The sequence below is a fragment of the Sinocyclocheilus anshuiensis genome, unplaced genomic scaffold (genome assembly GCF_001515605.1).
Source record: "Sinocyclocheilus anshuiensis isolate Anshui unplaced genomic scaffold, SAMN03320099.WGS_v1.1 scaffold1626, whole genome shotgun sequence".
NCBI classification, from domain to species: domain Eukaryota; kingdom Metazoa; phylum Chordata; class Actinopteri; order Cypriniformes; family Cyprinidae; genus Sinocyclocheilus; species Sinocyclocheilus anshuiensis.
The window spans coordinates 680,022-703,983 of record NW_015547254.1 but is presented as its reverse complement, the minus strand read 5'-3'; the positions used below and the strand labels follow the sequence as shown (position 1 = coordinate 703,983).

General features: G+C 38.0%; 1 protein-coding gene across 1 annotated transcript in view; it reads left to right on the top strand.

The window, feature by feature from the left end:
* The window catches only part of LOC107701672 (brother of CDO-like), a 33,140-nt gene that overhangs the window by 5,414 nt on the left and 3,764 nt on the right, over positions 1-23,962 (top strand). The window contains exons 2-16 of the mRNA XM_016503731.1: positions 8,397-8,521; positions 8,702-8,983; positions 14,167-14,313; positions 15,958-16,101; positions 16,207-16,500; positions 17,848-18,120; positions 18,841-19,106; positions 19,217-19,382; positions 19,990-20,049; positions 20,405-20,614; positions 21,215-21,393; positions 21,509-21,608; positions 21,693-21,815; positions 21,931-22,113; positions 22,218-22,420. Coding sequence (XP_016359217.1) covers positions 8,413-8,521; positions 8,702-8,983; positions 14,167-14,313; positions 15,958-16,101; positions 16,207-16,500; positions 17,848-18,120; positions 18,841-19,106; positions 19,217-19,382; positions 19,990-20,049; positions 20,405-20,614; positions 21,215-21,393; positions 21,509-21,608; positions 21,693-21,815; positions 21,931-22,113; positions 22,218-22,420 — 2,739 coding nt within the window. The 5' untranslated portion in view covers positions 8,397-8,412. The remainder of the gene's footprint in view (positions 1-8,396; positions 8,522-8,701; positions 8,984-14,166; positions 14,314-15,957; positions 16,102-16,206; positions 16,501-17,847; positions 18,121-18,840; positions 19,107-19,216; positions 19,383-19,989; positions 20,050-20,404; positions 20,615-21,214; positions 21,394-21,508; positions 21,609-21,692; positions 21,816-21,930; positions 22,114-22,217; positions 22,421-23,962) is intronic.

Below are 23,962 nucleotides of genomic sequence, written 5' to 3'. Positions count from 1 at the left end.
AAATAAAAGCAGTATTAGTATTATTGAAATAGTATTACAATTTTAAATAACTGTTTTCTATTTTAATCTATTTTAAGGTATAATTTATTCCTGTGATGACAGCTGAATTTTCAGCAGCCATTACTCCAGTCTTCAGTGTCACATGATCCTTCAGAAATCATTCGAATATGCTGATTTGGTGCTCAAGAAACATTTCTTATTATTTTCAATGTTGAAAACAGCTGTGCTGCTTAATTTTTTTTTTTTTGTGGAAACTGATCATTTTTGGGAGGATTCTTTGAATAAAACGTTAAAAATAGCATTTGCATGAAATATAATAAATCTTTTTTTGACATTATAAATGTCTCTACTGTCACTTTTGATCAATGTAATGTATCATTGCTGAATAAAAGTATTAATTTCTTTCAAAAACAAAAATCTTACTCACCCCAAACTTTTAAACGATGGTGTATATGATTTTGTAAACACCTGTCCTTCAGCACAGCAGTTTTGTTTTGAAATAGGTAGGGAGTTTTCTTCATCTTTATGCCTTTTGGACACCATGGCATGTTCAAAAGCCAAAGGCTACTGTATTGTTTTGCAATTTAGGGTTTGTTTATTATGTGGTTGGTGTTGCTTTTGATGTGTCTGCAAACTGTGTGGTCATGGATGTTGCAGGTGTTTACAGTTGACAAGGGCTTCCTCTGCCAAAGCCAGACCTTTGGCTCTGAAAGGCCTAGTCATTTGGCTTTAACTATACAAAACCTGTTTTTAAAAGACATTTTAGACACATTTCAGCTTTAATGTCCTATTTTTTATTTTATTTTTATTTTTTGCTTGTATCAGTGCTGTTTACAGCCATTCACTCAGGCAACAGAGCATTATTGCATGAGTGCATTATAAACAGTTTTATTATGTTTTAGTTTTATTATATATTTTGATTTCCTAACCCTTCCTGCTGTTTTTTCCAATCTTTGGTACTGGACTCTTGCTGGCGAGCATGCAGGCAGTCTAAGCTCACTGAGTTCCTGTTGAATAATGTGGAGAAATTGCTTTTGATTTATAATTGGTTCCATTCACTATGATGGAAAAGCTGCCAGAGCAGGAGGGGCCCCTCCATCCTTCCCTCTCTCCTCTCATCTGCACAGCTATAAGCTGTGTGGTTTTTACAAGAAAATATGTTCAGTATAAATATCTATTCTTTATTTTGTAATGAACTTCACAATGGTTGTATGTGTTTGAGAGCTCGAAACACTTGTCCTCCATTGTGAAGTTTTTTAGTCATGATTTGAAAAGTGTTTATTTCTGTTAGATATTTGATTACATTGTAGTTTGATCCGTATTCAAGCAGTTGGTTCCGAAAGTGATTATTTCTTTAAATTAGAGCAGTATTTGGGTCCTTGTGAGAATGCAAATGCCTATGATCACTCTCTGAGGAAAAAAGAAACCAAAAAACCACACACTTCTAATATTACTTATATTTTGTTAAAAAATAACTATTTCTTGGCTCTTTTTCTGTTTCTAAGATGTGTGTGAAGTGATCTAAGCTCATTGAACCCATTTACTGATTGACAATATTTTCCTAATAAGCATCACCAAGGCAGGTTTGTAATGGATTTTTGGTGAACTGAACCTCTTATAATACCTGCCTTGGTGGGAAGCAGCACGAAAACAGAGTCAGTCTAATCCTAACTGACAGTTCCCATCGTCTGGCCAAATGGAGGTATGCAGTCATGTGACCATCCTGCTCAAAATGCCCAAACTCAATAATTAGCGTGTGCTAGTTAATGCTGCCTTGTTATATGAATTATGCAAATATCGGGGTGCTTAATTGATCAGAGCCCCTGGACTTGGCTCGATCGTTTGCTCATTAATCCATTGAGTGGGTCTCATTATTGTATTTTTTTGGGCAGGGGTGGATGTTGCTCATTAATACACTGAAGGATATGGTGATGGCAGGGGTATTGGCCTTGTTAGTGGTGCTTTTGATGTTTAATTTTCCGGCATGGGAACGACTGATGTTTTTGCGGTGAATTGTGGGAGTCTAGGCAGCACTGGAAAAGATTCTGCTTTGCTTACACCTGCTAATCTGTTCTGAGAGCCATGAGAACTTTCCAGAGGATTAAGTGATGGTGAAGACAATAGCCCTAAAGGTAAAGTCATGGCTATGGCAGCAGGTGAACTATGAGTTTAGGCTGGGTGATATATTGAATATTCATGATGATTTTGCTGGGAATGTACAATGAAGCAATACTTTAAATAGTAAAATGATTTCATTGCCTGTTTTATTTGGCTTAAAGACCATGTCGTTAGATTAGTTTCACAATTCTTCTGTCTTATGATTTTTCAGTTGTGCCCCTGATTTAAACTTCAGTTAATATTGATTCAAGTTTGATTTGTTTTTCTGTGAATCAGTTCAAATGGTTCAATAAATCAGTTAAAAACTCAATTATCTATTTACATCATCAATCAGAAATGATCACAGAAGATTTTGCATTGCATTTATTGATTACAATGCTTTTTAAAAAAAATATGTAGTTAAATATTTCTGTTTTTTTTGTGAATTTTTAGATGAACACATAAATTAAAATTAATTTTGTTCATTTACTAAAAAACAATGAGGAACCGCTGTGGATCGCCGGATCGGCTTTCACCGTGGACGAAGCGGAGCCGTGGGCCGCTCCTTCGTCAAATCCGAAGCCTTTGCTCATTCCAGGCGCCGGCCTCTACTTACTCTAGCCCACTGTGTGTGACGCTGTTTTGTTGTGAAAGCGAATCTACTTTGTTTGGCATTCCAAAAGAGGACACGACTAGAAATCAGTGGTTAAGTTGTATTTACAACAATGTTCCAGAACAGTTCAACCCAAATATTCAGATGTGTGCAGCACATTTTCACATAAACACATTTCATTACACCAAATACACAAAATAATGTTCTTTTTAGAAACATCATATGACCCCTTTAATAAAGAAATTAATACTTATATTAAGTAGTGACAGTTAAAACATTTGTAATGTTACAGAAAGAATCTCAGAAAAAGGTGATTGCGGTTTCCACGAAAATATGGAGCAGCACAACTGTTTTCGATGTTGGTAATAATAGGAAATGTTTCTTGAGCACCAAATCAGCACATTTGATCAGCACATCAAGATCATGTGGCACTGAAGAAGACTGGAGTAATGGCTGCTGAAAATTCAGCTTCACCAACACAGAAATAAATTACATTTTAAAATATATTAAAATAGAAAACAGTTATTTTAAATTGTAATAATATTTAACAGCATTTCTTTTCTTTTTTTACAGTTTTTTTTAAATCAATTAAATGCAGCCTTGGTGAGCATAAGTGACTTTATTCCGAAAAGTACAAAAAAAAACTTTTGTAGGCCTACTTTTATCAGTAGAAGTTTGGTCGAAATGGTGCTTCCTCTGATTGCAGACAAATATATTATGAGCCATTACAGAGCATAAATATTGATATATTCTGTTTATAGAACATTAAAGTGTGTTGTTAATCTGTAAGGAGGCCATAATTTTACTAAACTCTCCCTCTGAACGGTACTTTCTCCATTTTTGGCTCCTTCAGCCAAATGGCCAGCAAACTTCGACCATCCACCATCTCAATTTCCCCCCTCTTTGGTCAATCACTAGTTGACATCCACTCTCTAATTTGGATCCCTAAAGCTTCCCTCCTACACCCACCCCCACACCCACTAACCACTTTTGGCTATCCAGCTCCCCCCAGCCCAAAACTGCAGCCCTCACTTGTTCATTGAGCTGTCCCCATCAGCTCTTCCTCTGGCCCTTCTGAGAAACGTCTCTCCTTTCACAGGGGGCCGTAGGGTTATTGTCCATGCACCGGCTCACTGCTTTACAATGACTCTCCACTCTATTAAGGTGCGTTCTGCCTGTTACCGTCGCCCAGAGCAACGGGCCTCCCGCATGGCAGATATGCGCTGTGGCATTGTGGGCCATGGGCCCGCGCGGGCAGTTGAACCCAGCACTCCTCACACTTGACACCGCATGTGTTTATCTAAAGGGGGGGTATTGTGATGTTTGGAGAATCGAGGATGGGTCGGGGGGGTCTGAAGGACATAAATAGGGTGAAGGGAAAGGGGTGATACGTTTTCAGAAGGAGCTAAACCCCACCTCCTCCCCTCGCTTCCTCGTTACTCTTCTCCTCCCTCTGTGCGGAAAGCAAATGGAATGTGATCGGTACGAGGGAGGCCTACGGGCAGCCGAGAGCGGTTTTATCCAATTAGTAGGGTTGTCAAAATGAATTTCACACAGGCTGGAGGACAATAGTGACCAGAGTGGCCCTAGAAGAAAGGACTCCATTTAGTGACAAAGAGGCATTATGAAGTCACTTCAGTATTATGCTTTTTGTCTCTCTTTCTTTCTCCCTTTCTCCTATAAACAGAGTCTAAACGCAGATGCCTTTGTAGAGCCCTTATCCAGATGCTCAGATCAATGCGATGTCTGCTCTCTAAAGGGGTCACATACTTATACCGCAGCACGTTTTTCGCTTACAGTATTGTTTGACTCCCCCTGTCTGTGCATTTTTGGTGAAGAAGGAAAAAAATGGCAGCGCTATAAATTATTTTCCATTACAGTTGCGACTTGATATGAATGTGAAGTGTTTGTCTCAAAGGCGATGACATGAGCTGGATTGCACATATGTGTCTGAATGAAGCATGTGTGTTCAAGGGGATAACTTCTGACGCCTGAGACAGGTGGCTTGACAGCCAAGGAGACGGTATTGCCGCATTTTGCAAACCTATAGGGCAGCTGTCCTGTTCCTGTTGACAGCACAGATTTGTGGGCTCCAAAGAGCCTGATAGTCTGAGTATATGCAGTAGTTTATTTGATGCAAACATCTAGTCTAATTTTCACAATTCAGTAGGATTGATTTGGCTCATCAATAAGGATGGCATAGAGTTTCAGGTTGGTTGACAGAGCAACAGTCATTTGCCTAATCAAATCAGTTCTGTGCTATATGTATGGTTTTATGCCTCACAAACATGAACAATTAGTAGTTCGTGATCTATTGAAGATGGTTGTTGTTACGAATTTTGTTGATTTAAATAGGTGGTCAAGGTAAAGTTATCTAGCTATCTAACATATATGAGGTTTTGTTGAAAACTGTGAGAATTATGTTTATAGTCATTACTGTAAGTGGGTTTACAAATCATTTGATAAGAAAACTCAATATTAAAAATATTTCTGACAAATATAAAATATGTTGCTACAATTAATTTTACTTATTTATTTATTTATTTAGCTATATTGGCAGGGCATATTACAAATCTGAACTAGTTTCTCAACTAATCTAGTAGAAAATTTTTTTTATTGAGTTCTACCAATGTTTTGCAGCAGTTTTTGTTCACTGTAAGTTTGTTGAAAGACATTTTTAATGTTTCATTGGTTGAATGATTGATACTCTGGTACACAACAGTTCTTTGCTATTCATTTAAATATGTGGTCATGGCAAAGTCATATAGCTTTCTAACTTGAGATGAGATTTTTTCGACAATTGTGAGAATAATGTTCATAATGGTCATTTTGAGTGGGTTTGAAAATATCAAATTATTTGCAAAGAAAAATATATTTTTCATTAAATTTTAGGATCTTTCTGACAGATATAAAAAATGTATTGATAAAACTAAGTTGTTTTTTATTTTTGTGATTTTATTGATATTTTATACATTTATTTTATATATTATTTTATTTTTATTTAGGCCTATTTTGCTAGTCAAAATATTTGCAGGGCAATTACTAATCTGAACTTTGTTCTTGACCAGTCCAACATAAAACAATTTTATTCATGAGTTCTACCATGGTTTTGCCATGTTTTTGTCCATTGAGAGTTTGTAGAAAACACATTTTCAGTGTTTAATTTGCTGAGTGATCAACACCCAGGTGCACAACAGCATCTGACTGTACTTCCACCACTCACAGCCACTGTCTGTGGTCAAAACACAACTGAAACAATCATCTACACCTACAGAAGTATTAAAGGGGTCCTATTATGCTCTTTTACAAAGTCTTGATTTTGTTTTGGGGGTGTACTAGAACAGGCTCTCATCCTAGGTTGTTTGAAAAACACATTATTTTTCACATATTTTACATTATTACAACACCTCTCTCCTCAGTCTGGCATGAATGGCTCGAATAGTTCCTGTATCAAATGAAAACATCACAAACACATACCAGCTTCATCACTGTGTCTGTCACGCGACTCTGTTCCCCTTTCGGGCTCTGTCTTTACATTTATTTTGAAAGCTGAAGCTCGCGATTATGGTAAGGGGTGTTACATTTCCGACGAGTGCTTGCGGTGTTCGGCCAATCACAATGCACTGGGTCAGCTGGCCAATCAGAGCAGACTGCGCTTGTTGGAAGGAGGGACTTTGTAGAAAACAAAGCGTTTGAGAGAGGCGGGGCATAGAGGACCTACAATAATGTACAGTATTTGAAAAATAATGTGTTTTTTTAACATTAAAGCATGTCAACATATTCTGTTACACCAAATACACAAAATAATGATCTTTAAAAAAGCATCATATGACCCCTTTAAAAAGAGCAGTGACATGAGCCAATCATTGACCTGATTAAAGCTGATGACTTACAGAGCTTTAACTAAGCATAGATAACTTGACTGTTTACTTAAAGCGGTAGAAACTAGTTGTTGGCCTGCTTGTCAAATTGGTGTTTGCTTAGGTCAGCATGATCTTAGCTTCACAGTGAGGTTCTCTGGTGTGCCTGGAATCAGCGTCATGCCGTTTCCACTTCAGAGATGAGAAACAAACAAGCTAATGTTGTAGCGGACAGTAAAATCCATCCGCATTTTAACACATATGGTAATTAACATGATGAGTCCAACATTTCCAAATTAGTCAATAACATCTCTCTGAAACGTTATGCAGACAGCATAACTTGTTTATTTCTGGTGTTGGAAATGGAAAAACATTTGTTTAGGGCCAACCCCAAAGTCTGTAAATGGCACACATTGTATTCCGTCAGCAGTGTTTGGCTAATAGCTAATGGCTATGTACCTACCAGCTCCAGAAAAACAACTCCAGATCCCAAGACGCAGACTTCATTTATTTTTGCAGAGTTTTTTCTAGAGTTGTGTCGTGTGGTTCCCTCCCATGTTTAAGCTCTCAATCTTTCTGTGAGGCTTCATTAATCATTACTTACAATTGATGGGAGTAGAGTTGTGTGTGTTTGTGTGTGTGTGTGTGTGTGTGTGTGTGTGAGAGAGAGAGATTTGCAGTCTGGGAGCAATAGACCACCCTCCTCCTCCTGACGGGAAGTTGTTAGTTTAACCTGACAGGAAAGAATTCGGGAAACTTGGCAGTAAGAGTCAAGGGAGAGAAACGCTCCCTTTCCTGCATTAACTGTTAATACACTAACCATTACTCTATTTCTCCCTCTCCGCTCACTCTTTCTCCCTCGGTTTGCGTCTTTGTAGGGATCACATTTCACTACTCAATGTTTCCAGAAAACACAAATGATATCACCCCCACCCCATTGTTCTTTGTGTGCAGGTCTTTTTCTTTTGAACACGCCTGTATCGGTTACACCTGAGTAAGGGGGCTTAGATTTCCCCCACTTCTTATCTGGGCACCCATCTCAACAGTTCGGCCCACCAAATGTGGGTTCAAGCGGATGTGTGTTTCAGTATGTGTTCTGTGAACTTGTAAGGAAAGATTTTTTCACGAGTAGCAGAACACCATTTAAAGCTAGTCGTAGGGTCATTAATAAGATTGAATGTTTCTGAAGCGTTATTGATGCTCACCAAGGCTGCCTTTATTTGGTCTAAAATATAGTGAAACTATTGTATAGTATCATTACAATTAACTGTTTTTTGTTTTAATATATTACAATATAATTTATTCCTGTAATGCAAAGCTGAATTTTCAGCAGCCATTACTACTTCAGGCTTCAGTGTCACACAATCCTTCAGAAATCATTCAAATATGCTGATTTAGTGCTCAAGAAACATTTATTATTATCATCGTTGAAAACAGTGTTTGCTTTTTCAGCGTTCTTTGAAAAGAATGTTCAAAAGATCAGAATTTATTTTGAAATATAAATATTTTGTAACATTATAAATGTCTTTATTTCCACTTATGATCAGTTTAATGTGTCCTTGCTGATCAAAGTACTAATTTCTAAAAAAAAAAAAACGTACTCATTGGCTCTGCCCTTCAAAATGAGTAGTGCATAATTTTCCTGACTTGTAAATGGATTTCTCTCTGAATTTAGTCTCTTTTCTTGTTTTTGTCAGCTGTTTGATTCAGATTGTGGGTTGTGTATGTGTTGGTTCATTACTATACTCGCCACACGCGCAACGTAATGTCACGCTGACTAGGTTTTCAGCTGATAACCTCTATTTCTTTCTCGCTCCCTCTAACAGTGGTAGTGTATGGAAGATGTCTGGGATATTGGATTGGATACCCTGGGAAAGAAAGCAGAAGATTCGAGTGCTGTGTGCCCTGGGTGCGCTGCTGTGCTGCCTGAAGGATAGTGCAGCTGTTAGAGGTGGGTTTCTGACGTCTTGGTTCTTCTCCATCAGTTACAAGACCTATTCCCACCATGACATCATAAAGTTGGCTTCATTTGTGTTAGAACAAGCTGTGTTCAGATCCAGCACCTATTATAGCCGTTTATTTTGGATAACTGATATATTTATTCACCATTACATCCCAATTTCTCTTCTAGATGACATCCCAATCTTCACAGAAGAGCCTCTCTCGGTGGTACAGAAACTGGGGGGCAGCGTGACCCTGCACTGCAGCGCCCTGCCCAACCATGTCAACATCAGCTGGCATCTGAACAGCAGAGAGCTGCCAACTGGGGGCAACGAGGAGCTGGGAGTGCTGGTGTGGCCCGGTTCGCTCTACATCCCCTCCCTTACAAACCTCACCGTGGGCAGATACCAGTGTGTGGCCACCACCAGTGTCGGGTCCTGCGCTAGCGTGCCGGCCAACGTTACTGCAGCTAGTGAGTACACACACACTTTTAGAAACATCAGTCACTTACATTTGTTGTATACATATTTACACACAGTGTTGAGAACTTTGAAGTTTTTCTGTGCTGAATTCAAAGGGCTCTACAGTGTGTGGTTGTATGCCAGGCCTAGCTGTACTGCTAGTGTGTGTGTGTGTTTGCCCTAAGTTAGTCAGTGCTAGAGCACAGAAAGGGGCGTGTAATGTGACCCACCATAATGCCTGTACGTGTGTGTGTACACGTGAACCACGGGCCCCATTAGTGAAGGGCCTCCTCCCTGTCCTCCACTGCTTCCCTCTTCATATACAGAGACAGAACGAAAAAAAAGAAAGACAGAAAAAGAAACAGCATGTGAATTTTGTGAGAGTTTCTGCATATATTACTGTTTAGCATTTGGGGTTATTATGGTAATTTGTAATTTTTCACAATAAAACCTTTTTACTGTACTTTTACAGTAAAATAAGAGACTTTCAGAAATGTAAGAAAATTTATAAACTTTTGAATGATTATGCATTGGGGTTCAAAAGTGTGTAATCTCTACTCAATGTATTTTTCTCATTTACTACAGCGCTTTCATTACGAATTATATTGTTAGCATAATAATTTGAGTGAAAAAATTGAACAATAAAAAATTAAGTGTCTTAGTATTTGGTTTGTCTCCCTTTTGCTTTAATGGCAGCAGCACTCAATCTGCATGAACCCCACAAGTTTGTGTAAAACCTGATGATCATGTTCTCCAGCATGATTTGAGATGATCCATTATAAGAGCATCTTGAGCTTCACTGGAAGTGAGAACAACTGATTTCTGTACAAAAGAGTTCACATGATCATAATTTTTTACATTTGTGACTAAGGATATGCCGGCATCAAATTTTCATGTTGCGATTAATTGCTAATGCTTTTATCACGGTATACGGTATTATCACGGTATTGACATTTAGTTTTAAAAAAGTGCTGTCATAATACAGTATAACCGGTCTAATAACTTTTTTCTTATAACAAAAATAACTGAACATTTAAATGCAATAAAGCAATACAGAAAAATGTATAAAGCTAAAAGTTTTACACAGATTAAAGTGCAAAAGAACTATAAAGACCAATAGGTATCACTTTACAATAAGACCATATTAGTTAACCTTAGTTAATGCATTAACATTCACAATGAGCAATAGCTACATTTGCTACAGAAGTTATTAATTATTAGTTATTAAGTCTTAGTTCATGTTAGCTCATTAAATAACACAGTTGCAACTTTCGATTTTAACAACGTGTTATTAAATATTGGAATTACCTAAGAATTTTTCATTGGCAGTTTATGTTAACTAATGAATTAACTAATGTTAACTAATGAAGCCCTAATGTAAAGTGTGACCGAACAATAAAGAATCAAAACACTTTCAAACAATATCTAGGGCATGTTGTAGTCCAGATTAAAATGTAAAAAAGTTTGAAAATAAATAGCCTTTTAAATCTAACTATTTAAGTATCTGTGATGAACATCATAGCAAATACACAAATCTGAATGGCTGTTTAAATCATTTAAACACCTTTCAGAAACAGAAAGTAGTGCAGCTGCTTTGTTTACAGGGTTTCATTTAAATGAATTATTATTATTATTATTATTTCTGCAGTTTAGCACCATCTGCTGTCAGAGAGTGAAAGTGCGCTTTCATCCAGAGCATCTCTCACATGTTCCGCCATGTGCTTCTCCTCCACACTTATTTACAGCTTATTTACATCAGAGTGCGCAGGGGTCTTTCATGCAGCATACAGCAGTATTGTGCATTTTGACCAGTTGATGGGAAAAGTATTCTTAAAATGCATTCAAAATTCTGAATAACTTGTAATATATAATTATTCACGGTATTTAGAAGAGCCCACGATAACAATATCGTGCATATTCATTACCGTGATATATCGCATTACCGTATACCGGCACAAGTCTGTTTGTGACCTATAAAAATGATGAATTTCTTGCTAATTTTAAATCATAATAAATGTAAAAATCCTAAAACCTTTATTATTTACAGCTGTATTTTCATAAACCGTATGTAAATATGTGCCACATTTGAGATTCTAAAGAACTATGTGTGCATGCATGTGTGTTTGTGTGATAGTGTGAGCAGTGTAGGTTTGGCAGGACTAGTCGAGGCAGGATCTTCTGTCAAGATCAGACGCAACATGAGATTCTTGACACCATCTTCACCTCCACAAAGCAGGCATGCTTTACATCATCCACCCTCCTGATTTCCCTCTCTCAAACTCTGTGTTTCTGCTCATGGAATTTAATGGTGCATTGGATTTCAGTCCTCTCAAAGCTCAGATGTTTTTTTCCCCTGACTTTCAGCCTCCCTCATTTTACTTTGACTCTCGTACATTTGCGAGATGTAATTGATAAGGACTATGAATTAGGAGTTGAGGGCTAGGGGCACGCAGATGCGAGCTCTTAGCTGGGGCCCCGTCTCTGATGATCCCACGTCGGCCCCTCGCTCTAATTTAATAAAGACCTCCTCCCGTGGTCAGCCAGGGGTTGGACGGTTCCTCGGGGAGGGCGCTGTGTGTGATCGCAAGCCTGAAGTTGTCTCACATCTCCATATTTCAAAGCTCTGCCCATCTGTTTTTGCTCTGTGAAAGAGCTTGGCTCTCCCTGGTATCTCTGTAGGAATCCTGTCTGAAGCGTCTCCCACCGGGGAGGCCGTTGTCTGCCTGAGCATTATTTCAAACTCTCCTCTTAAATTCCTCCACAGACAAGTGAGCCTCCCGTGTCCTTCCAGCCAAAAACATTCCTTCGGCACTCTCTCTCCCTTTTCTTCCCTCTCTCGCGCACAAAACACACACCTCTTCACATATGTTTTTAATACATGGCGTAACTAATTCTCAGTAAACTCTTGGGCGAACTTGTTTTTCTTTGTTGTCTTTTAGGGCTACACACAGTCTGGTTAGTGATATTTCACACAATAGTTACTGCATAATCTCTGTATGAGCACTCATACACACAGGCTCTGCAGCCCCAGACATAAAAATGATGAATGCTAAGTAACCGTGCAGCATGTATGAAAGCATTGCCAAGTGGAGTTGGAAATGGGTCTGATCTGTTTTAGAAATCCTGGATGGCTTCCAGCATTCCCTGCTCTCCAGGCCTCCAGGAGACTTAGAATGTACCGCACGCATGCAAACAAATCACACATTCACCCTTTACCTCCTCACATGCACATACAAACATATTAGAAGTATATAAACATTTGTTTCACAGTTTTCCTTGTAGTCTGCCTCTGTTCTTTCATTCAATCTTTCGGTCTTTCGCCGTAAAACAGTTTAATGCAGTCCATACTACTCATATGCTATGTTCCAAGTCTTTTGATGTTATGTGATGGCTTTGTGTGCGGAAAAGATGGAAATTGAGTATACACTGGCAGCCTTTATGCATTTATTTAATAAAAAATACAGTGAAAATAGTAATATTGTGAAATATTACCATTTAAAATAACTGTTTTGTATTTTAATGTTTTCAAATTTATTCCTGTGTTGGCAAAGCTGAATTTTCAGCAGCCATTACTCCAGTCTTAAGTGTCACATGATTGAATGTTTTCTCCCTCTTTTTTCCCCGCTTGCACACCTGAGGAGGGGGAGGAATGTTTTGAGGAGAGGGAGGTGAAGGGGGAGTCAGTCAGAGGAGGGGTTAAAGGTGTACACTGAGGAATTTAGGAGAGGTGTGGGGCGGTGGGGGATGCTGGCAGGGTTGGGCTGTAAAAAGACCCTGATTGATTTAGCAAATGGATCGTTTCCCCCCCAAAACATTCTCCACCCTGCTCTCAGCCTCATATCCTGGAATTCTCATCTCCCAAGAAATTATTTCAAAAAGCCATTTCACTTCAAAAACCAAGCGATGATTCTTTCAGAATACAGATGCAGCTGGTGTCAAAAAGTTTATCAGATGCTGATTACTTAAGTGCTCGTCTCATCCATCATTGTATGTCTGGTTCCAGGAATACTTAACAGAGAGCTTTTTTTAATCTTTACCTCACAGATCTTTTGGCTCTGTTGTACATAACTTCGAGACGTATCAGACGCCAAGGAATATAACTAAACTCTGGAGAACAATGAAACGATCTGATTTGTGAGAGGAGTAATGAACAGTTATTTGATTAAGATAAGGAGATATTTGATTAAGTTCGGGGTTTTTTCAGGACAGTGCTGTGCAATTTTCCCTGTCTGCCTTTGGAAAATATTCCCTTCACAGAATGACACACAGACTCCTGAGGAATTTAGGAGAGGTGTGGGGCGGTGGGGGATGCTGGCAGGGTTGGGCTGTAAAAAGACCCTGATTGATTTAGCAAATGGATCGTTTCCCCCCCAAAACATTCTCCACCCTGCTCTCAGCCTCATATCCTGGAATTCTCATCTCCCAAGAAATTATTTCAAAAAGCCATTTCACTTCAAAAACCAAGCGATGATTCTTTCAGAATACAGATGCAGCTGGTGTCAAAAAGTTTATCAGATGCTGATTACTTAAGTGCTCGTCTCATCCATCATTGTATGTCTGGTTCCAGGAATACTTAACAGAGAGCTTTTTTTAATCTTTACCTCACAGATCTTTTGGCTCTGTTGTACATAACTTCGAGACGTATCAGACGCCAAGGAATATAACTAAACTCTGGAGAACAATGAAACGATCTGATTTGTGAGAGGAGTAATGAACAGTTATTTGATTAAGATAAGGAGATATTTGATTAAGTTCGGGGTTTTTTCAGGACAGTGCTGTGCAATTTTGCAATGGAAAATATTCCCTTCACAGAATGACACACAGACTCCCTTAGGCGGAGTTATTGCATTTTATTGCAATCCAAACTGCTTTTCCTCCCTCGAAACTTAAGATGATGGCTGACCTTTAGCCTTTGACCTCATTTTAGCCTGGGCTGACTTGTGCTTAAGGAAGCTAGACTTTCTGTCTCTGTTTTTCAGAGCTATTGGGTGTCTGCCCATTTGATATCCCAGTAAAAGTCCTAAGCATATGCACTCTAAAGCTTCTCAGTTTCCTGAATGGAATACAAAGAGGCTTTCAACTTAGAAATGCTCAAAGCCGACACTTGGATGTTTGAGATTTCTATTGCTTTTCCTGTTTTAGTATATATGCTAGATGGTTGAAAAACTGATCATTCTTGTGTGTTTGCATGCAGAATTGCGTGATTTTGAGCCAGATGACCAGCAGGAGATTGAGGTGGATGAAGGGAACACAGCAGTGATCGAGTGCCATCTGCCTGAGAGTCAGCCTAAAGCTCAGGTCCGCTACAGTGTCAAACAGGAGTGGCTGGAGACATCTAAAGGTATGTTTTACTTATTTTTTTGGCTCAACATATTCATTCGCCATTTTGCTCAACATACGCCGGTTGTTCTTACCCAGGGTCCTGGGACCTACTAGGGGGCCTCAGCGCACTTTCAAGGGGGTGCAAGATAGGCTTGCCGCGATAGACGGTGCTGACGGTGATACCGTTGTTAAGCTGCAACACCGGTTACGTCACTTGCCCACTGCGGCACCAACCCCCACCGTCGTTTTGATTTTTTTATAGTAATAAAAATAATTTAGCTCAGTAAAAGAACAAACACTACAATTAAAAACTGAATGCGGCTGCTCAATGCAGCGTGCCGAACGGCAGTCACATCACAGATCAGATTTCATTTATCCAGTGAGGAGAGCTGACTGACAAGAAGAGTGGGGTGAGACAGACAAGACGATCGCGGATGATTTAGTTTTCGAAACGAAATACAAAAGCACCTGTTTGGCAGTATTTTGGATTTTGAAAAGCCTGTTGACTTTTGCCGTTTATCTAAAGTTTTTTTTTTAAACATTCGTTTCTTATTTAATTGGTTCCACTGTGTTTGCTGAGTTTTACTTTATTTAAACTTTGTGTAATTTATTTATTTTATTTGACATCAAGGTTTATGCTGTGCCTCCAAGCTTTCTTATTCGTTTTGCTAATAAACTTTCTACATTTCTTATTTATTTGGTTATATATTATACATGTTTACTTAGGCTATTTCCAGTTTTGTATAGGCTACCTATTTAAACTATGTAAGTTATTTGTTAAAAGTTCTATGTTTTATATATAGGCTAAAGTGAGTTTGACGTTGTATTTTGTTGTTGCATTCAAGCAATTGACGCTGAATTGCCGATAATTAGACGGTGCTTTTAAAGTATTTAAAAGCGAAGGAAAAGAGGGAAAATTCAAACGAACTAAAAACGAACAATTGCTTTATGCCGAATTGCCGCCATTTGAAAGTGAAAGTAAAATGCACACGCCACTTTTGCAAGCTATTTAAAAGCGAAGGAAAGCAAGGAAAAGAGGGAACGCCCCCGCCCCCGCAGTGATACCGGTATTAACGGTGTTGCCACACATCGATTAACCGGTGGGAAAATTTCCTCACCGTCACAACCCTAGTGCAAGATAGTAGTCAAAATTCATTGATAATAAAAAGTTTAAAACATTAAGAACATTGTTATTGAGATTATGGAATTTAATTGTTTTTATTGTTTTAATAATATTGTTTTAATACTCTGTATTAAGTATGGTCTTCACATTCAGCTAACATTTTAACTGTTTTATCTGAGCCATCATTGGATCTGTTACAGTCGACATAATTTGAATTCAAATACAATTTGCTTCAGTTATTTCTGCCATTTTTGAAATTCACACAAGTTGATTCTGGTATTTGGATGTTTGACAGCTCTCATCTTGTTGAGAGTCATCAAGTCTTTGTGTGTTGTCTAGTCTTGTCCACTCAACAAAGCGTAAGCTTTGTTAGCATGATTGTCTTTGTTGCAGTCACTCTTGCTGTTCATATATTTACTTGAAGATCACCGCTTAGATTTAAGAAATGTTGCAGATTCTTAAATTTGATTCTGTTGACAAATCTGTTTATACTAGCCTGTCCTACAGATGCCAATCATTGGTTCTCTGATTGTGTCCTAGGGAATTACATGATCATGCCATCAGGAAACCTTCAGATAGCCAATGCTACACGGGATGATGAGGGTCCTTACAAATGTGCTGCTTACAATCCTGTCACCCAGGAAGTAAAAACCTCCAGCTCTACTGATCGTCTTAGAATACGACGTAAGTGGACACCAAAAACACACACGCACAAACACACACACACACACACTCTTTTTATCATTTTTGTTCATCATAAAATTGAGTAAAATGTATTATCCTGTCTAGGTTCGACATCTGAGGCTGCACGCATCATTTATCCACCTGCGTCTCGGTCCATTATGGTGAATAAAGGCCAGAGGCTTGTGCTTGAGTGTGTGGCCAGCGGCATTCCCACTCCACATGTCACATGGGCTAAGGATGGTCTGGACTTGCGAAATCATAACAACACCCGCTTCTTGCTTAGCAACTTGTTGATTGATGCAGTAAGCGAGAGCGACTCAGGCACATACGTGTGTCACGCTGATAACGGCATTGACTCTGTGAGTTCTGCTAGGGTGCTGTACGACGTACAGGTGTTTGGTGAGTATGATTGCTAGAGTCTCACACGCTGGGGCTGCAGGAGTTTTATCTGTTACACTTTACAATACACTATTAATTAATGCATTAGGTATCATGACAATACAATACTTTTACAGTATTTATTAATCTAAATTAATGTTGATTTATACATGCATTAATATTTTTTTGCATCAAGTTGTATATATTAACATTAACTAATGTATTATGAAAAAAACATTAATTACCAGTGAGCAATGTATTTATATACACTGCCATTCAATAGTTTGGAGTTGATACATTTTTTTAAATGGTTTTTAGAGAATTCTCTTGCTCACCAAAGTAGCATTGATTTGATCAGAAATTCAGTAAAAACAGTAGTATTGTGAAATATTATTGCAATTTAAAATAACTGTTTTTATGTTAATAGAAATAATCATAGCAATAAAAATAATATTTTAAAATGTAATTTATTATTGTCATGACAACGCTGAATTTTCAGCAGCCATTACTCCAGTCTTCAGTGTCACATGATTTTTCAGAAATCATTCTAATATGCTGATTTGGTGCTCAATAAACATGATAAATTTTTTTAGGATTCTTTGACGAATAGCATTCATTGTATATAAAAATCTATTGTATTATAAATGTCTTTACTGTCACTTTTGATAAATGTAATGCATCCTTGCTGAAGACAAGTATTCATTTCTTTAAAAAGGTCTTACTGATGGTAAAGGTCTTACTTACTTTTGAATGGTATTGTATTATATCTATACTTCATATTTATATATTAAACTAGATTAATAAATTCTGGGGGGAAAAATCAAAGTGATAACCAATACATTAACTGATATGAAGTGGTGTATAAAAAGCAGGAACCAGGGCAGTGGTGGAACATTTTATGTGTGTGATGGCACAATTTCAGTTTCCAGTAATTTAACGCTGCTTTAAGGTAATAAGCATCTATCAGAACCAGAGAGAAAATAGTTGATGATAAGCATCCAAATGAACCCACAGTACATTTACTGAACAGAAAGAGCATGTTTTGTGAGTGTGTGTAGGATTGAGTTTCTGAGACATGGATGAGATTGTTTTTGTGGGCTCGTCTCACGGCAGCTGTGATTAATTAAGCCGCTCTTGCTGTTGCTCTAATGAGCTCGAGCTGATTCACTAGCAGCCAACCATCAAGTTTTGGAAGAGGGTGAGAGAACGCAGTCTATCCCAGACTCCTCTGCGGCAGCATGCCATCACAAACAGCACTCATGCTTTGTGCTGCTAAACCATCAACATGCATGTTGATTTATGCTATTCAGCATTTGTTCTGATGTTTTGACATACACCTGTCTGAAATTCCCTTCTTTTGTCTCTCAGAGCCTCCCCAGGTGCGTGTTGAGCTGCAGCAGCAAGACGTTGCATGGGGCGACACGGTGCGTTTCAGCTGTCAGGTGAGGGGCAAGCCCACACCCACTGTGGTGTGGCTCCACAACGCTCAGCCTCTGAGCCCGTCACCACGGCATCGGATGTCCTCGCAGGTGCTGCGTGTGCTTAATGTCGGGCCACAGGACGATGGCATGTACCAGTGCATGGCGGAGAATGGTGTGGGCAGCTCACAGGCAGCCACAAGACTCCTCACTGTCCCAACAGGTATGATACTTTATTAAAAAATGATAATAAAAATGTATATTATTTGTTTTAACTATTAGTAAAAGATTATTATATTACTGTCTGTTCATTTATACTACTGCTACTACTAATACTACTACTACTACTAATAATTATTACTATTAATATTGTTCACTTTTATTAGTGAATAAAAAATGGTTAATTTATCAAATAAAAATTATAAAATGTATAAATAATAAAATGCAATAGTATAATCATTGTTATTATTAAGTTTTGATTTTATTATTATTATTAATTACTTTCATTAGTAGTAGTAGTAGTAGTAGTATTCATCACTTTTATTGTTTTTTTTTTATTATGTAGTTAAAAGTGATAAAATAATAAAAAATGTATACAAATTTAAAATCAATTAGTGCTATCAAATCGATTAATTGTGATGAATCGAATCCAAATTAAAAATTTGTGTTTACACAATATATGTGTGTGTACTGTGTGTATATTTATAAGTATATATAAATACACACACATACATATATATATTTAAGAATAAATGAAACTTAATAGTATAGTAACACATACATACATACATACATACATATTAATAATCATAATATTTCTATTATAATTCACTTATATTAATTTATTGTCCATTATATAATACATACACCTGTAAAATAAACATTGATTTATTTATTTATTTTTTTTTTACATTTTTGTTTGGTTCTGCTGTGCTGTCTACAGTTTCAGTGCCCTCAAGATCAGGCAAGCTGCCCCTGATTCAACCTCTGAGCCCAGATAAGGTGTTGCGGGAACAGCCACCCTTGAAGCCCGTGGCCACCAGTGCAGTGCTGCCTTTCGACTGCTCTGAGGTCAGAGTCTCCCCTGCTGAAGCACCAGTCATCCTGAGTCAGCCACGAACAGGAAAGGCAGACTACTATGAGCTTACCTGGAAGCCCCGTCATGATGGAGGAGCTCCAGTGTTGGAGTATGTCGTCAAGTACAGAAAGGTACAACACCGTTCAGTTCATTCTTACAGTGTGATCTGTTTCGCTCAACAGTATGTTTGTCATGTGATTCTACTCCTCTGATTCATTGTTTGTACTTTTCTGTCTCACAGGCTGGAGAATCTCCCGGAGAGTGGACCACTAACGCCATTTCAGGCTCCCAGCACAAGCTTACACTGACCAAACTGCAGCCTGCTAGCCTCTATGAAGTGGAGATGGCTGCTAAGAACTGCGCTGGACTTGGGCAGCCTGCGATGATGACTTTTAGAACAGGCAAATGTATGCAGCCATATGGCTAGTTCAAAATTACCTTTCTGCAGTCACGTTTGAAAACTTGTTTTTGTTGGCGAAATGAACTTGCATCTCCTTGAAGGGGTTTATTTTTTATAATGACACATTTTCTTGTATACAGTGCACAGCATAAATGAGTACACCCCCTTAATTTCTTGATAATTAAGTGTTATATGGCCCACTGAATCATACTCAGACTTAACTTGTTTGCCATCTTTCTATGAATGATATTAGTGATCATTAAGAAAATACATCTTTTATATTTAATCAGAGGGGGGTGTACTCATTTATGCTGTGCACTGTATTACTTGGCTACTTAACAAATAATTAAATAAATTAGCAAGAAATATTGATTTGAAATTAAAACTCTTTTATGCCTGAGACAGCTTTTTGGGACATCAGTCAATTGTACACTTTAGTGGTAATTATATACAAATATTTCACCACAGAATGCCACAATTTACTAATCAGAATCAAGTATTCCACAGAGTTGTGTAGAAAATTGCACTTTTACATTTTTTTTTTAAATATCTTAGTAGTGTTAAAAAAAGAGTTAAGTAGTGAAATAAAATGTCTCTTTAATGTTGGTCTGCAGGGCGAAGAGGAGGACCCATAGGCCCTCCAAAAACACGAGCGGTGCCACCTCGACTTTCGCGTGAGTATACTTTAGCTTGTGATATAATAATATATTGTGAGTAATATATTGTGTAATATATTTCTTTACAGCTGCAGTAAAGTACTGAGAAACTGTAACATTAAATACAGCTGAAATGTTTAAAATATTTGTTTTATTTAAGTTTTATCAGTCCCTAATAGTTCTGATTAATACTATTCTTATTATTAATTATGCTAATATGACTGTTCTCTTGATTTCTTTCAATCATAAATGAAGGATGAGATTACAGTAAGTGTGTTATGTGTTAGTGTTTGTGTATGTACAGTGTGCATGCATACACACTCTCACTGAAAGTATTTGTTGTTTTATTGACCATCTTTTTTTGTCTTTCCAGCTCCAGAAGCTCCAGACAGACCCACTGTCTCCATGGCCACAGAGACCTCAGCCTATGTGACGTGGATCCCTCGTGGGAACCGTGGATTCCCCATCCAGTCATTCCGTGTGGAGTATAGGAAATTGAGGAAAGGCAGTGGAGAGTGGGAGGTGGCTGTAAACAACATCCCTCCCTCTCGCCTGTCAGTCGAGATAACAGACCTGGAGAAAGGTGAGATTTATGTCAGTTTCACATAAGTGAAGAAGATGATCAGTTGATATAATGTTTTCTGTGGCTGATAGTGATATATGGTGAACTAGAATTCTCACGTATGACAAAAGAAGCAATTTCAGTTTATTAATTCAAATTTTTTTTAATGTAAATAAATCAATCAAATGCAAAAAATAAATAAATAAATAAAATATATATATAAATAATATATAAAAATACAAAAAATATATTTAATAATGCTTAATGTAGTTAAATAAATAAATACATGAATTAAATGATTAATAAATCACTTTTAAATGTGCACATTTATTTTTTTGTGTAAAAAGTTTAAATGTAACAAACTAAATTAATAAATTATTTTTAAAATTGACAAATAAGTAGAAATTTAAAACGTTAACATTTGATGTTAAATAAATGTAACAATGTACCAAAAAATGAATACATTATATACTTGTTTTTAGATGCAACTTTTATATTAACCTTTGACAAACTAATTAGGAAAAGTGACTGGCCAATCAAGTTAAAGTTTTAAGTTAAAGAAATGCCATTGGACACATGAGAAGGTGACTTGGTATGTTTTTCTTTCCATTGCATTTGCAGGAACATCATACAAGTTCAGAGTCTTGGCCGTTAATGTGTTGGGAGTGAGTCCACCTAGTGCTCCCTCTAAAGCCTACACAGTGGTGGGCAGCGGTCCACCAAACCGGCGTCCCATCGATGGACCCTACATCACCTACAATGAAGCCATCAATGAGACCACAATCATCCTGAAGTGGACGGTAAGCATTTTCTTTACTAAACACTTTTACATGGTCAAATTCAAGAAATGTGAGCTGTTTGCTGTCTCAGTGGCATTGTCAGACTTTGAAATCAATATTTTTGTTCTTTCTACAGTACACATCAGTCAATAACACTCCCATTTATGGCTTCTACATCTTCTACCGACCCACCGATAGTGACAATGACAGTGACTACAAAAAGGACATAGTGGAAGGTAAGTCGTACTTTATTCTTTAATTTTCAACTAGGCCTATATATTAAAGAAATATAAAATGTAATTGTGTGATGCTCTTTTTAGGTGACCGGTATTGGCATTCCATCACTGACCTACAGCCTGAGACGGCTTATGACATTAAGATGCAGTGTTTCAACGAAGGAGGCGAGAGTGAGTTCGGAAATGTCGTCATCATGGAAACTAAAGGTTTGTGTCCTTCTCCTCTTAATCACATTGCGAACCGCACCTCAGCCAATTTCTAGAACAAAAATCTCTTCTGACAACACAGATCTTAAGTCTGAACATCTGTGTGTACTTACAGCTCGCCCTCACCAGAGGACCACACCTCCAGAGACAGCGTCGTCCAGGCCCGACCATCCAGGAAACCCCGTTCCCCGGCCTGGTGATCTGCCTTACCTCATTGTGGGCGTTGTTCTTGGAGCGTTTGTTTTCATCATTGTGGCCTTCATCCCAATCTGTCTGTGGAGAGTTTGGGCCAAACAAAGTAAGTGCCATTTTAGAAACATGAAAACAGTTCTTCATTAAGAATCCAAAGATAAGATAGTAGGACTCTCATAAACGATTAATTTTGTATTTATGTTATTTCAGAACAAACTTTAGACATGCGCTTTCCAGCATTGCCAGCTACAGTTTCTCCATGCCAGTACACCATGGTACCACTGCAAGGATTGGCTCTTGGTCGACCCTATCCTGTAGACCCCCACCTGACCCCTGCCCACACTGTCTATGCTCCTAAAGGAGAATATATTCCCAATGGGAAACACACTACACTGCACCTTCCTGGACACCAGGTAATTTTGGCACTTTGAATGGTGCTTAAAGGGGTCATGAACTGCCTTTGTTTTTTTATGTTGTACTGTTCTCTGAGGTCCACATATAATGTTATCAAGATTTTTACATCAAAAGACAGCATCATTTAGAAGTAATACGGTATTTTCTGTCCTGTTTTGACCCCCCTTATGGGGACGCTCCGTTTGAATTCATAGCTTTCAGTCATGTGACCGGCTCGAAGACCTGGAGGGCAAAACATCCATAGAACTGCAGGACAAACCTGTCAATTTTCCATCTGTTTTACAGCCGCAAATATTTAGATCACCTCTCAAAAGAATAAAAACAAAGGTATGTGAACAAAATGCAAGTTTTGGCCATTTGCAATCCATATTAAGCACCCGCGGCAATATTTCAATCATTAAACAGTGCGACAAATGTTGTTAAAACACTTAAAGTGCCTTAATATATTTGAAACAGTAATATTCTTTATATTTATTATGAATAGTTTGCATAGGCAAGCAGATGAGGCCGGAATATGAACGCAATCCGCTTAATGGTTCAGTGTTTTCCTTATAATGGTTTTCTATGGGAAACTATTTAACGTGAATCTTTGCACATTGCGTTTATATTCTGGCTTTATCTGCTTGCCTGTACAAAATATACATAATCAATAAGATGTTTACTGAATTTCGCCTTTTAATATCTGCATTTTACTACATTACTACTTAATGCAAACTGCGTAAAAATAACTGGCGGTCAGTGGAGCAAAGCTTCGTTTTGCCCTCCAGGTGGGCATTCCTATGAGTGTGTGACGTCACGTGAAAACTATCAATAGGTGTGGCAGATTGTTGACTCAGAAGTAAACACCCACTGCTATGATTGGCTAACAGTTGTGCATGTTTGACATACTGCACAGATGGACGCTGCTGTGATTTATGTTAAAAACGCATAAATACTCAGTACATATCAAACATTCTGTTTAACAGACAATGCAATAGTGACCACTTAATAAAAAACAGTTACTCACATTTGTGTGTTGCGACATTACTGTCGGATCCAAAATAGTCGCCACAGCATCGTCTTTTAGTTTCATTGTTTCTGAAAATCCTGCGTCATATTGTGCCTTGTTTGTAAACGAATCCACGGTAAAATGAACTAAACAAAGGACCAAGTTCTTACTGATGCGTTATCAAGTTCTTACATTAAAAATAAAGTTCATCCACTCTTTACTAATGTTAGGATCAGAAGGAAGGCAATGCAAAGACTGTGCACTGCACAGCGTCTTGTTGTCTTCGGAGCCATCTTTATTGTTTGGTTTCTGCATAGACCTGCATTCACCCTTCTCGTTATTTACACTACATGCACGAATCAGTGGGCAGGGCTAAACAGGCAGCGATGTAGAAGCAGGCGTTGATCTTCTTCTGCTGAGGCAGTGTTTATCCACACTATTACATCATAGAGTTGTACATTCCACAAGTCGTTTTGACAGACTGTTTTTAGACTAATGAGAAAGTTTTGAGTTCTGAAACTTACAGAATGTTTTTATAATACAATGACCTCTT